The following is a 13310-nucleotide window of genomic DNA, read 5'->3' as shown; positions in this document are numbered from 1 at the left end:
AAACACAATCTGGTTTTCTTTATGCTGCAATACAAGCAGAACAAGATAGTTCTTTAAATAACTCACCCCCATCTTGGAGGAGAAAAGGGAGAGAGCAAAGTGTTTCTGAGGCTAAAGTAACAGCACAAAGAGTCAACAGGAACTTTTCAGCTCCGTCCATCTCACTCTGCTGCTGCTGGGTCAAGGAAGCCTCAGAGGACTGGGATTAATTCCATAGACTCTTAAATTTACTCCGGCCAGAAGCCACGACTCGCTGCTGCCAAGCTTACTACTGGCGGGCTGTGGCGCTGCTGCCACCAAGCTTCCCCCAGCGCTACCCAAACTTTGTAGGGTTGAAATAAAGGACACCAGGACTACCACCAGCAAAGCTCCACTCGACACGGAGTACACGAGAGACCCGGTGACTGTTCCAGCAGAGAGGAAGCCTCTCCAGGCTCTAGCACTCAGCAGCAGGGCCAGGACGTGCAGCACGCCCCCTGCCCTCCATTTTGTGCTGCACCTCACGGGGTTATAGGGCCGCACCGGCTGCTCTCCAGGCCCAGCGCTGCCAGCTGAGGGGCAAGGGGCTGCAGCAGCAGGACTGGCACACGTACAGGCCCCCTGCACACACACACACTCCTGCCCATGCTGCTAGGCCTGTGGCAGCCAGTTCAGCCAACAAGAACTGGCAGCTTCAAGGCTAAAAGGACCCAGAAAGGCACTTCCCAGGGACCTTTCCCTTCCACCAGCGATCACAAGCCTGGCGCAGAGCATGACAGCAGCATTGTCCCTGGGTGAGAGGGGCCCCGAGCGTCCCAAGGCCTGTGGTGTGACTGGCACCCCGCAGCCCCCCGAGGGGCGATTTTATGAGAAATCAAGTGGAGAGAAGGGGAAGAGCAGCCGGTGGGGAGTCCCAGGGTGGCCGAAGGACCATGGCTCCGTGCTCATCTCATGAGCCACCTGAAACCACTGCAAATTGCATCCCCGGAGCCCTACCGTGGTGAGGGTATTTCACAAGCAGAATCTGGCCCTGTCAGCAGCCACGTTCAGGGACCGATACCCAGCACCGAGAGGCTGTCCCAGCTGCCGTGTAACCAGCCAGGGGCACAGGGCACAACAGTGAGCGTTACCCAGGGCCTCAAGGGGAACACAATCACCTCAGCCCGAGGGGATTCTGACCCCAGGGCTCACACCAAAGCAGTGGCCACAGCCTGGCTCCATGTGCCCTTCCCATACTCCGCAGTGCTGTGGTCTCGGCCTCCCGTTTCTGCCAGTTTTACGTATTTTTGTGGCACCAGGGGACCTCCCCCACAGACTGCTGTAGAGCAAAGTTGGCTTAATAGCAAAGAAAACCACAATTACCTTAAATTATGCTCCTCCCAGCAGTGCTCGAGGGGAGATTGCAGCAGCCTAATTGTCATTACATTTTGCTCTGTTTTCTTTTGAAATGAGTCTTGAAGAAAATTCCAGATGCCTGTTACAGAGGCCCCGGGCCTGTTCTCCCCAGTGACGCCCCAAACCCACTGTATGGCACTTGTGCAAGCATTGCTAGGGCTATTTTAGGGACCACAGAGGCAGTTTCCAAGTGCTGAGGATGCAGGGCAGCTTCCCTCCTTGCTGCCTGCACCAATATCGGCCATCAGACCTCCACAGTGGCAAGCTCCCCAAACAGTGCTGGCCCGAGGTGGGCACAAGACCAGTTACTGTTGGGTCAAAGCAAGTGGCCAAGAAGGGGAATTTGACTCGCATGGCCAGGATGTAGAGATTAGAGCCCTGGGTCTCGGGTCAAACGTGAGAAAAGCACTTGGGCTGCCACCTCTGCAGCTGGCCCGGAGTCCAAGCCAGGGCCTGGTAACTCATCCCCAGACAGATCTCTGGGTACAAGGGCAAAACCTCTCCTCTTCTCCTCTGCCCTCTCCACAGTTTGAACTGGGATGGCAGAGCTTTTCAGGAAGAAATAGTGGGAGGAGGAGGAACATGCAGGGCAAATTCCACAGAACTTGCTCCTTCATCCCTTAAAGGTTGTGGCTGGGTGTGAGCAAGCCACAGTGGGGACCTGCGTTCGTCCCCGTGTCCACAACTGAGCCTCAGCAGGCAGGTCCAGGTGCTGCACAGCTCAGGAAAGCCTCCTGACTCGTGGTCACCATAAGGAGAGCTGTTCCCGAGCACCGTTTGGCCTGCCAGGAGACCTGTGCTGGCCACGTCGACTCCTCCAGTCTCAAGCTCCCCTGCTCTGCTCATAGCCAAAGCAAATGCTTGGCCTTGGAGGGTCATTCATGAAGCTCATTTTGCTCCTCTGGCCTTGCAAAAATAGATGCAGAGCTAGTGATGGTGCAGGGTCTACCTGAGAAGCCACAAAAAGACAAAAGGAATTGGAGAAGCTGAGGATTACTGAACATCTGGGAGGGCGGAAAGAGAAGGGAAGAAGATCCTAAGATGCCTGTAGCAGCAATGTGAGACCAGTCAAGATCTACCAGCACCACTCAGCTATCTGGGTTAGTTCAGACTAGAGGTGCCAGAAGGGGCTGGTAAAGGTGGTCTGAAAGGACCAGGAAGGTGTTTGCAGCTGGTCAAGACATGAGTGATGCCTCTTGAACAATAAGAGCAGACACAGGTGAGGGACTACAACCAACAGCTGAAGGAACACTGCTGCTCAGCGTGCAGCTGTGATTTGAGAAGGATCAAATAAGCATGCAAAAGAAAATGTGCAATAGGAATGAGTGGTAAGAAACATCTCAAGAACAGCTCTAAAACCAGTGTACTGAAGATATCCACGTGAATGTGTGACCTTGCTGTGAGTGCATTCCCTGGTACGTCCCTGTCTGCCCAGCAAGGAGACACAGAAAGGAAAGCTCCAGAGAAGGGAACTGATGACTGGTGGTGATGAAGGTGCCTGTGAAAGGACAGATCGTAAAGATTAGGCCTGTTAAATTTAGAGAAGAGGTGATGTGTGGGGACTTGACAGAGCTATATAAAATAATGCTGGCAATAATGAGAAGTCAAGGGCTCTTGTCTACCTTTCCATCTGATGAAAGGACACGGGATGCTGAGTGAGGCTGGAAAAAAAATGAGTGGAGAAAATAGGAAAGGAGCTGGAGCAAAGGCACCAGGTGCACTGCAGATGCACCAGAGCTCAGTTCTGTGCTCAGCCCCATCCAGCCACCTCTGGCTGAGCTGCCTCATTCTTCTGGGGACATCTCCTTCCCCTGTGACATGCAGAAGGGCTGGTGGATAGCAAGGGCTGTGGCAGCCCAGGACAGCCCAGTCCCCACCACCACCACCACCGTCAGGGCCTCTGCATTTTGACCTCAGCATGGTTCATCCAATGCCCTCTGCTTACTGTCTTTGTAACCATGATTAATTGGTCAGCTGCACAGCTAATAATGCAAAAGAGATGTTGGAGATGAGAGAAAGACCCAAAGTCAAGGCTGGGCTGATGAAGGGCTGATGAAGGCCCTGAGCAGAGGGAGCACGAGGCAGATGCACTGCACCAGCTGCTGCAAGGCACTGCGGGAGGCATGCTCCAGGTCCTGCTGCACCTTCTTTCTCCTTTCCTTCTTTCTCCTCTGGCTCCAGAAAGGTTCTCAAAGCAGCAGCCCCTGCAAACAGAGCCATCTGCTCTTGGCTTGCCTTTCCCTCCTTTGACTTTCCCTGTGGAAGGACAAGACGCAGCATGGGGGATGCGTTGGATTTGGCAAGGTTGTGACCAGAGGATGGCCCCTTGCAGCAGCTGGCAGGGAGAGCACAGAGCAGAGCTGTGTCAAGGTGGGATGCTCACACCTACTCCAGCAGGCTGCGGAGCAGAGACCGGCTGCCAAAATCACGTGCCGGGGATGTGAAGCTTCTCTGGCCTGAAAGAAAAGCAGCCTTGCTTCCATGAACCAGCTGCAGGAAGAGCCAGAGGCAACAGCTCCACCTGAGCTGATTCGGGGAGACCCAGAAACAGGGAGGGAGGGAGCCGAAGGGAAGGCAAACCCCACAGACAACCACATTCCCAACCACCAGACCGCAGAAATATCTCAGGTTCCTTTCAAGATCTTTTCCAGATCTGTTAGCTTGAATCCAGCAGTCAGAAAATTGCTGACCACCAACATAACAAGGAGGGTGAATTATGGAAGTGACTAAACTGCCAAGAGAAACGCACCCAGGTGTAATGGCCATCATCTCCCAGGCCGCTTTAATTCACTGGGCCGTCCACTGGAAGGGATTTTGCTGCTAGCACAGAAGGAGCACTGGGCTCACTGCAGCACCGAAAGAATGAAGACCCAAATTCGATTAGATACTTTTATTGTAATCATGAATCTTGAACAGTTTCCCATATCGGGGATTAAACTTTCATGATTTTTTTGTTCAAGACAGTTACACAGATTTAATGAACCATTCTTTAGTTTTTTCTCCTCAAGAGCTGGCTAAAAGGAAGCTGGCAGGGAGACCAGAAGGGGCCCTGGATGAGCCACGACGTCTCTCTGTGTCTTCATTGCTTTTTTATCATTTATTCTCCCTGGTTCTCTGTGGCTGTCTGTTCTCGTGTTCTGTTAGTGCGGTGCCCAGCACCAGACCACCTCTGTCTGGTGCTGCCTGAATATTATCAAGGGGTGAGAAGAACCAGCCACAAAATCCTTGGATAAGCGAGCACCTCGTGCAGGGGAAAAAGACCTTGCAAAAATAATTGCCGCTGAAGGGCAGATAAGGAATCACTGGACAGCCTAAACGACTGCAAACCAGCCTATCTAATGACACACTCCTATTAGGGCAGAAAAGGATTTTTGCTAATTAACATCGATATCTTTTTTTTTCCTCCAAAAGTCAAGGACAACTGGGAAGGGAATAAAAGAGTGCAGAAATGCAAACAAACCATCTGTTAAAATAAAGGTTGACTCTAGCAAATTATTTGCTGTACGCACAGGTCCTGACCGGCACAGAATAAAAGAAGAAATAGTAAGACACAAAAAAAAAGTTGTAAAAGAACATGCAGAAAAGCTATTGCCCTGAATGTTTCAGGGGCAAGTTTTCAGTGGTGCTCAGCAAATTGTGGGGGGACACTGAGGATCCAGTGTCTGATCACTTCTGAAAATGGGATTATTTTCACTTTCCAGAGAAATATATATCCTGAAATGCAGGGGCTGAACATAGCGTGCAAAAGGTGACCACAGAGAAGAACCGAACAGAGTTTAGAAAAACCATACCTCAACGATGGGCCTGGCCCCTTCTCTTTCTGGAGACAGACAGAATAACACGGTAAAGGGAGGCGCAGTCAAGAAAAGTTAATGGAGTTAAGACTAGGGCTCTGATCTCCTCAAGTCCCTTTAAAATGATAAAAATTGGCTCTGGGAGAAATTCAGTCACACAGATAGAAAACTAGGTGAGAGATTTTAAATATGAGTTAATGTTAAATGACACCAAATTGAGCTGGGAATAACAGGGCTAGCAGGATGCCAGGCGGTTTGGCACCAGCACCAGTCTTATTTAATGCCACTAATGGGCCAGAAGAGAGGTTAAATTACCCTCACAGACGCCACTGAAGTAGAAGGAATCTCTCTCTAGCACAAATAATTAACGAAAGCAGACCTTAAGAAATTAAAAATACGGGCAGGAAAATGTATGAATCAATTTACCAACAGCTGAATAGAGACTCACAGAAAAATAAGGAGGTGCTCAACTGCCCCAGGAGGGAAGTGGTCAGGGCAGATGATCCGCGTTGAATGAGGCCACCGCAGGCTGTTGGAAGGATCAGACAGATCCGGGAGTAAGGCAAGAGAGCAGCATGTGCCAAGTGCTGTCGGAAAACATGCTCCTTCCCCCAGACACCTTGCAGTACAAATACAGGGAGCAAAGCAAACACAGACTAGATGCAAAAGCACACAAGATGTCTCCTGGGGTTCCAGCGCTGTTGCGGGGAGGTTTCTGGTGGCCTCCCAGCAGAGGAGCAGTTTAAGCAGCGACGTGTCCCCATAGAGGGGACATCGTTGGAGAGGTTACACCTTGCACACCGCAGCCACGCGCCTCCGCAGTCCATCTCTCGCCTTACAGCTTACTGCCCATGAGGCTCTTTTTTATGTTCTCTTTATCAGTATCTTTATCTCTGCGCGGACCTCAAAATGTGAGCCAGTGTTCAAGGGACAGCTTCATGAATGTCACTGCTGATGCAAAATCACTCACCTCTTTTTATATAAATATAAAAGTCTCTCTTTCTCCTTCTCTTGTATGAGAATATATAGGGATTGTGGCAGCCTCCTACCCCAGCCTTTGTGCTGCAAACTCAATATCGAGCTGTTTGCTCAATGAAAGCTACCTGAAATCTGCTATTTCTGATGTAAAGGTCAAGGAGAGAACAAAAAAACAGCCTAGAAAAACATCCTGATAAAATACAACACTAGGAAAAAATGAATGCGGAAGAAATCAGGATGAGCAGAGTCCCAAGTGCCAACAGAACAAGCTCACCTCCCGGTGGCATCGCTGTGTACGTCACGAGGGAAGGACAGCTGAAAGCAAACAAGGCTGGCTCACGCTCCAACTCTGCAGCCCTCTGCCACCCTGCACTTCTTCAGCCCGGGAAATTGCACTGAAGCAGCAAATTTTCAAGCCCGCCTGAAGAACGCACTGTTCGAAGTCTCAAGAATGAATAAACATACAGGCCGAGGCCAAGAGGGTGAACATTTAATTAACTGCAGCGATGCAGCCTGCTTGCTGCTGGCACCGGCACAGCGCTCGGATGGTGGCCGCGGTGCCCAGACAGCGTCACCTCGGCCTGATGGTGGCAGCGGGGCTGGTCTGTCCCCCTGTTTCTGCAGGGGGGATGGCCAGGTTATAGCTTCGGGTCTGAGAGCAGCTGCCTTGGTTTCAACTGGTTTGACATTGTTTAATTCGCCCTTTAATCAACATTTAAGGAAAATTTTAAAAAAATCCCAATACAACATTCTAAAATTCTGATTTGGTGCCATGGACACAAGAGGGCTTCCTGTTTTTTTTTTTTCCCCCCTAAAATTAAAGATCTGGCAGAATCAACTTGTAAAAAAAAATCTGGTAACAAATTCAGTATTGCCAAATCTTTGCTTTCCTTTTTTTTTTTTTTTTTTTTTTTAGCAAATATTGTTTTATGCAAAACAATGTCTTGGTTTCTTAGTCTCATCTTGCTTGTCCCCTTGCCCCGGAGCATCTCTTCTCCCCACATGCTACTTAAAGGACACTGGTGTCCAAAGGCCTCTGCCAGGACAATACGAGGACTGGCCCCACCCAGAGCAGCCTTAGATATGGCTACGCAAAACAGGGCAGAGAAGTACCTGAAAGGAGAAGATAAACGCATGGATTTATGTCAGAGATTCCCTAAAATCCCTGTCCCACTCAGGCATCATTTCAAGAGGCTGGAGTTCAATGGTACCAACAAGGCATCCGTTGCTGAGCTCCAGGGCTGACAGCAAGTTTCCCAAGGTCACTGTGAATCTGTGACAGCGAGGAACAAACACCAGGGCTCAGAGACCAGGCACCAGATTCGGCAGCCCATTCTATGGGGTTTTATTCTCTGCCCCTAAGCACTGAAAAGGGCTGTGGTTAATTACCCACTGACAAAACACTTCTAATGGATGTGGTGAGCAAGAGACATATCCTGACATTGGAGGAAGCAGCAAAACCCTCAGATGGATCCTCTGCCTGTGAAATCAGCAGGAACCTTTCCACCAACTCCAGCCAGGCCGGGCTGAGCTCGCCCTGAACAAAACCACAGATTTTCTGTTTCAGAGAGCAACGCGTTACCTGGCGATCGCATTAAGCCATCAGTTCCCTCCTCGTGGTAACCACATCCCTTCCACCACCACCTGCAGTAGCACAGGGAGCTTGCGGACGCAGTCTACACCCAACTGTGTCTAACAGCAGAAATTAAAAGGCCTTTCTTTATCTCCAAACCTCCAAGCGGCCCTAAATCTATAGCTTGCAGCATACACAACTCGGGGTGGAAGTGTGCATGCGTATTTGAAATCACACGAAGCCTGACGTTCAGAAAAGCATCAGCCTGCTGGCGTGCACAGATCAGCGACTAGAAACCAGAACAGCAAGGAGAGAGGGATAAAGACCAGACAAGCAGAGGCTCCAGCGTGCAGCCAGCGCTGCGGCACGGCCCCTCACACCCGCGCAGCATGCTGCCTGCCTGGACTACATGTGCATGTGATTTTTGTCTTGCCTTCATGGCAGGCACAACAGGAGAGGTGGAGGGCTGGCTGTGTGGTGCTGCTGTGACTTGTCTGCCTGCATCTCGCAGTGCTGGCTGTCTGAGCTCACCGGCTGGCAGACTGAGAGCAGGAAGGCAGCGACGCGCCCCGTGCGGCAGGGAGCGGGGTTTGGGGCAATACAGAAGCACTGCACGTGAAACAAAAGGAAACAACCTCAGGAAAACAGTGCGACTTTTTCCTTTTCCTGCCTTTAATCCTTCTGGCTTTTGGTGTTTGTGAGGTGAAGTCTGACCCTGTGGCACAGGGACAGGGGACAAGCAGGTTTGCTTCCACACGACTGCTCCCCTGGCTCCGCAAAGTGACCTAAGTGACACACTGGCTCATGCCAATCCCTCTCCTCAGCTCTTTAGGAGGAAAAATTATCCCACGTTTCTCATCGCCTGTCCTGAAATCCTCGTGCCCCAAGCACTGTCCCTGCTGCCCCTTGCCACCTTGTGTTCCATCAACACCCCTGGGGGACGGCTGCATGCTGGGGCAGGGTGCAGGCGAGGCGCCAGCCCAGGGCAGTAGCACAGATGCAGGACAGGAGGGAGGTCTGCAGGGAGCCTGCAGCAGCAGCTTTCACTCCTTGCTGCCCTGCAAGGGGCACAGCCCTTCACAAGCGAGCTTCCACCTTCCACGAGCCCTCACACACAGCTGCCGTCAGCACCCACTCCTCCCGGGCCGTGTCTGCAGCACGGCCTTGGAGCAGTGCTTTAAAGGACGGGTGAGCAGAGAGAAACACCAAGATGTCTCCTTGGGATGCTCCCCCAGTGACCCTCTCACACGGCAGGGCCCAAATCCCCGTTTCCCTGCTGAGGACCTGAGCCATTAAGGCTCTGACCCAGACCTCCAAGTTCAGCATTTTCATTGCGTCAAAGAGCTGGCAGAGAGAAGCGGGAGCCTGGAGCAGACAATTAAGTTCAGAAGTGGTTGGATCATCCCAGCAAAGGTCTCCCTCCTTCTCCCGTGTCTGTAAAGGGGACCCAAGTGACCTCAGTGCTGACAGATGCAACTGGTTTGTGCAAAGCTGCCTGAGGGACGGGATCCTGTCTGTCCCAGCCCTCTCCACCACTGCCCACCCTCCTCACCCCAGCAGCCCTGGGGGATGTAAGTGACTTTGTGAGGCCGCTGGGACAAAGCTGACGGCTTAGCCCTAAACTGGCCAGGGTTGATCAAGGGAGAAACGTACCGCTTCATGATGCAGAGAGGGGATCAGAGGGGATTACCCCTCAATATTCAGCAGTCCAGCACCATTGCAGTGGACTGAGGGAACACCAGGGAGTTTAATATCCATCCAGTCTTGACTGACACAAGTAGCAGGGAAAGAGCTGGCTGTAAGAGCCCATGGGACTGCACTGGAGACAGCAAGAAGTGCAGTGAGATTGCAAGGAGCAGGGTCTCTTAGGAGAAAAATGACAGAAAAGAACCTCTGAGTGGTGAAGTAAAATGCTACAGCCTGGAAAGTTTGAGTCTCGAACACACCCCGCCCATCAGCAGCATGGAGATGCACCTGACGTCTAACAGCTCCCTTTTCAACTTATTTTACTGGTCAGTGCTATAGAACAAATAAAAATTTACCCCCAAACACTCTGACCACACACAAATGAGGTCCCACTATGTCCCATCGTATTCTGAGACCCGGTACAGCAGGAAGGATGGGGGAGCTCTGAGGTGATGCGTGCATTGTATGTGGTGGGATTAAAAAAATGTATCATAAAAAAGAGATGTAGCATCTTGCTTTACAAGAGGTCCATGACAAAACTGTATCAAACTCTGGCCTAGAGCAGTCCAGCCTCAGAAGGGCCCAGACAACCCCTCAGGAACCTGTTTGAGCATGGAGGGTGCCTGCCATAACCGAAAGTCACACCAGCTTAGGCTGCTGATTGATCGGCTCTGCTCCAGCCCCGAGGGTGAACCTGCTGCTTCTGCTTGTTAAGACACGATCCTTGCAAATGACAACGCTGTGGGAGGAAAGTGGCACACACCTGTTCCCAGTGCAGCAATCCTGCCCTCCTCGCACGGCGGCAGCCAACTGCAGCCCTGCAGGCAGGCTCAGAGCTCCTTGTGCAGAACACGAGCTCCAAACTTAATGGGTTTGGATGCGAGACACAAGGAGAGGGCACAGGACCAGGAGCTTTAATGGAAAACTCATCCCTGCCAGCTCAGGGAGGTGAGAGTGACTTTCTTCACCTGCTAGGTCTGTGCTGCAGCCTCAGGTACCTGTATCGAGAACAACCCCAGGCTGTCTCAAGGGGGAGAAATCAGGCAGGGGGTGAGCTAAGGCAGAAGGTGGGTACAACCTACTCCACAGGCCGTAAGGCTGCACTTCTTTCTGCATGACAGCCTGACTCCCTCAAGCCTTAGTACTCAAAACGTGACACCAGCCTGCCCTGAAACACCACCTCCAGAAACACACCACTTACCTCTCCACTGACAGCCCTGCAGAGCAGGAGCAGAGGCAGCTGTGTGTCAGAGCCCTGCGCCTGCAGCCCCGGCCGTGTGAAGCTCTCCTTCCCCCCCCAGCCTGCCCTGGGGTCGCTCTTACCTTTAAGCCCGTGCTCTCTGCTTCAGAGCCTTTGTCCACACCGGTGATGTAGATGCCCAAGGAATATTCTGCCCCTCCTCGGATCATAAGCCCCAGGGACTTCCCTTCATTCAGGACCAGATTGACCTGCAGAGGAGGAGGAGCAGACACTGAGTGGTGTCCGGGAGCTGCACGAAAGCACCTCAGCTCCACGCTTCTGACAGACTTGTCCATCTCCCCATCTAGAGGAATTGTCGGGGTGGCTGTGGCTCAAAAGATGCTTTGGAGGCAAATGGACCTGCAGGGAGGGCAATGCCCTGTGTGCCACCAGGGGACAGCATGACCAACCCCAGGGCAACAGACAGGGTGATACTTCCAGGGGACATTTTCCAGCGGGTCATGGAGAACTTGCAGCACCCGTGGTTTGGGTTTGTTTTGTTTTTTCCTGTCTTTCAGTGACTCAGGGGCTCAAATGGGGCGGATGGGCTGATCGTGCTGGGAAGGCGTGGAGGACGGCAGCTCTCCGAAAACTTGGAAGAGAAAGAAGGTGGAAAGGCCCAGGTGACAAATCCAGCAGGAGAGCACTGTAATGGCAGGAGGTTAATGTGAAGGAGGCACGAGACAGCCTATGTGGAGGAGCAACGTTATTCATGGAGGGATCTGGGACTCAGGGAAGGAGACGCAGCTCAGCCAGGGACCAAGGCCACTCTGCGGGCTGGAGCCCAGCAAGGGGATCAGCCAGACAGGGCACTGCCAGCACCGCTGGATGCCAGTGCTCCTTTCTCCTCCCTATATTCGACAGAAAACCAGCCCTTAGTGTTAAGGACTAAAAACATCAACCAAAAAAAACAGGCTCTTGGTTTTACTTATGGCAAACACCTTTCACATCCAGAAGCAGCTCCTTTAGCTGAGACAAAACCCCAAAGCACAGCTGACACTGATGGAGCAGTGCCGGTCTGCACTGGCTGCGAATTCCCCCTTGCCCTGCCTGTGCCCCATGCAAACATGATTACACAGTAATCACCCACAGCCATCCCCGCTGGGAAGGGGCCCAGCTCGACTTTTCTGCCCTTCTCTCACACAGCACAACTGCAAGGGGCTGCCCCAGAAGCTCTCTCCCTGGAGGGAGGGCAGAGAACAAGCAACAGAAAAACTGCTCCAGCGAGGGCTTTGTTGCAACTGCTTTACCAAAAGGAATACCAGGGAGGAAGGGAAGAGCTGTTCTAGCCCCAGCCCGTCCTGTTGCCTGTCCCTGTAAAGGACCTCGGGGCTTGCAGAAGACCCCAGTGGCACTCCTGCAGCTCATGCCTGCAGCAGGGGCAGCGCCTGACTCTCCCCATCAGGGAGCAACCAGCAACCAGTGCCGCAAAGTTGATTTCCCTTCCAAATCTGGCCCTGCCTGTACGCTGTGGTGTTTCGCTCCCAAGCCCCAGCTCAGGCTCAGGACCTGAGCAGAAATGTGATGTGCAGGTACTGACTGGGGACACCCAAACACCCGGGCGTGATCCGGTCACCACTGGAGCAAGCAGCACACCCTCGTGTACCTGAAGCCTCGCTCCTACAGGTACCCGTGGTCCCCTCCATCTCGCTGCTAAACCCACCAGGACGCCTCGCCCGTCCTCAGAGCATCCTGCACAGAAGGCATTCAGGAACCCTCCGCACAGCCACGTGCCTGATTATCTCTCATTAATAACGCTAGGGCAGATGTTCCACTTGTGCTGCTCAGGACACCAGCACATACCACAACAGATGCTCAGCGCTTTCTGCAGTGCTCCGACAGCAGCAGCACCGTGCAGCACCCGAGCCGCCGTCGCTGATGCTGCAGGGGTCCCAAAGCCACCAGCACCGCCAGCTGCCCGCCTCCCACCTCCCCTGCCCGCAGGGCCCGGTGGTGCGTGAAGGTTCAGGTGAGAATTTAGAGGGGATGAGCAAGCCTGTGTTTAGCTCCCGTGGGGGCTCTCAATTTAAAACGGCCTTTGTGCAGTCACCGCATGACATTTTCTAAATTAATAACTCCAGGTTGTTGGTGGTTTTTTTTTATTTCTCTTTTGTCCCAAGTTTCAAGCCGATTCTGGAGAAAAGCAGACAGCAGGAATAAAAACAAATGAGAAAAGCCAAAACGCATTTCATACTGGCAGAAACAACCAGAACCAGGCCTGCTTGTGAACAGGTTTTTATATTTAAACTCTTCAGCCCAGTCAAATCAAAAGCTTTCACGTTTACCTGGATGGGAAAGTCATTTCCAGCTTCAGTTCATTAATTAACCTGCCTTTCTGGAGGACACTGCATTATGCAGAGAATTCAGCCCAGCTTTAGGGAGACTGGCAATGAAAATCCTTTTTATCTGGGTGGTAAAGCAGCCACAGGACAGAAGTCTGCCTAGGGATGGCAGGGAGTAGGAGCTGCAAAATTGTGTACTTTACAACATGGATGCCAAAACAGTTCCTGCTTTTCCATGCTGGGATCACAGCCGGCTGGTAACTCCACTAATGCCTCATCAGCTTGTGCTTCATGGGGCTGTGGGCCAAAGCTGGGGTGATCCCAGAAACACGCCACCGCCGCTCTCAGCACAGCACCCGCTGCTCGCACTCCGTGAATGGCTG

At 52.3% G+C, this 13310-nt stretch overlaps 1 protein-coding gene across 1 annotated transcript in view; it reads right to left on the bottom strand.

The window, feature by feature from the left end:
* WHRN (whirlin) overlaps positions 1-13310 on the bottom strand; it is a 50107-nt gene that overhangs the window by 14362 nt on the left and 22435 nt on the right. Inside the window, exon 3 of the mRNA XM_035564638.2 lies at positions 10729-10854. Within this exon, the coding sequence (XP_035420531.2) occupies positions 10729-10854 (126 nt within the window). The remainder of the gene's footprint in view (positions 1-10728; positions 10855-13310) is intronic.

The sequence above is a fragment of the Cygnus atratus genome, chromosome 19 (assembly GCF_013377495.2).
Source record: "Cygnus atratus isolate AKBS03 ecotype Queensland, Australia chromosome 19, CAtr_DNAZoo_HiC_assembly, whole genome shotgun sequence".
NCBI lineage: Eukaryota > Metazoa > Chordata > Aves > Anseriformes > Anatidae > Cygnus > Cygnus atratus.
The sequence above is the reverse complement of the archived record's forward strand: the minus strand, read 5'-3'. Positions and strand labels throughout refer to the sequence as shown.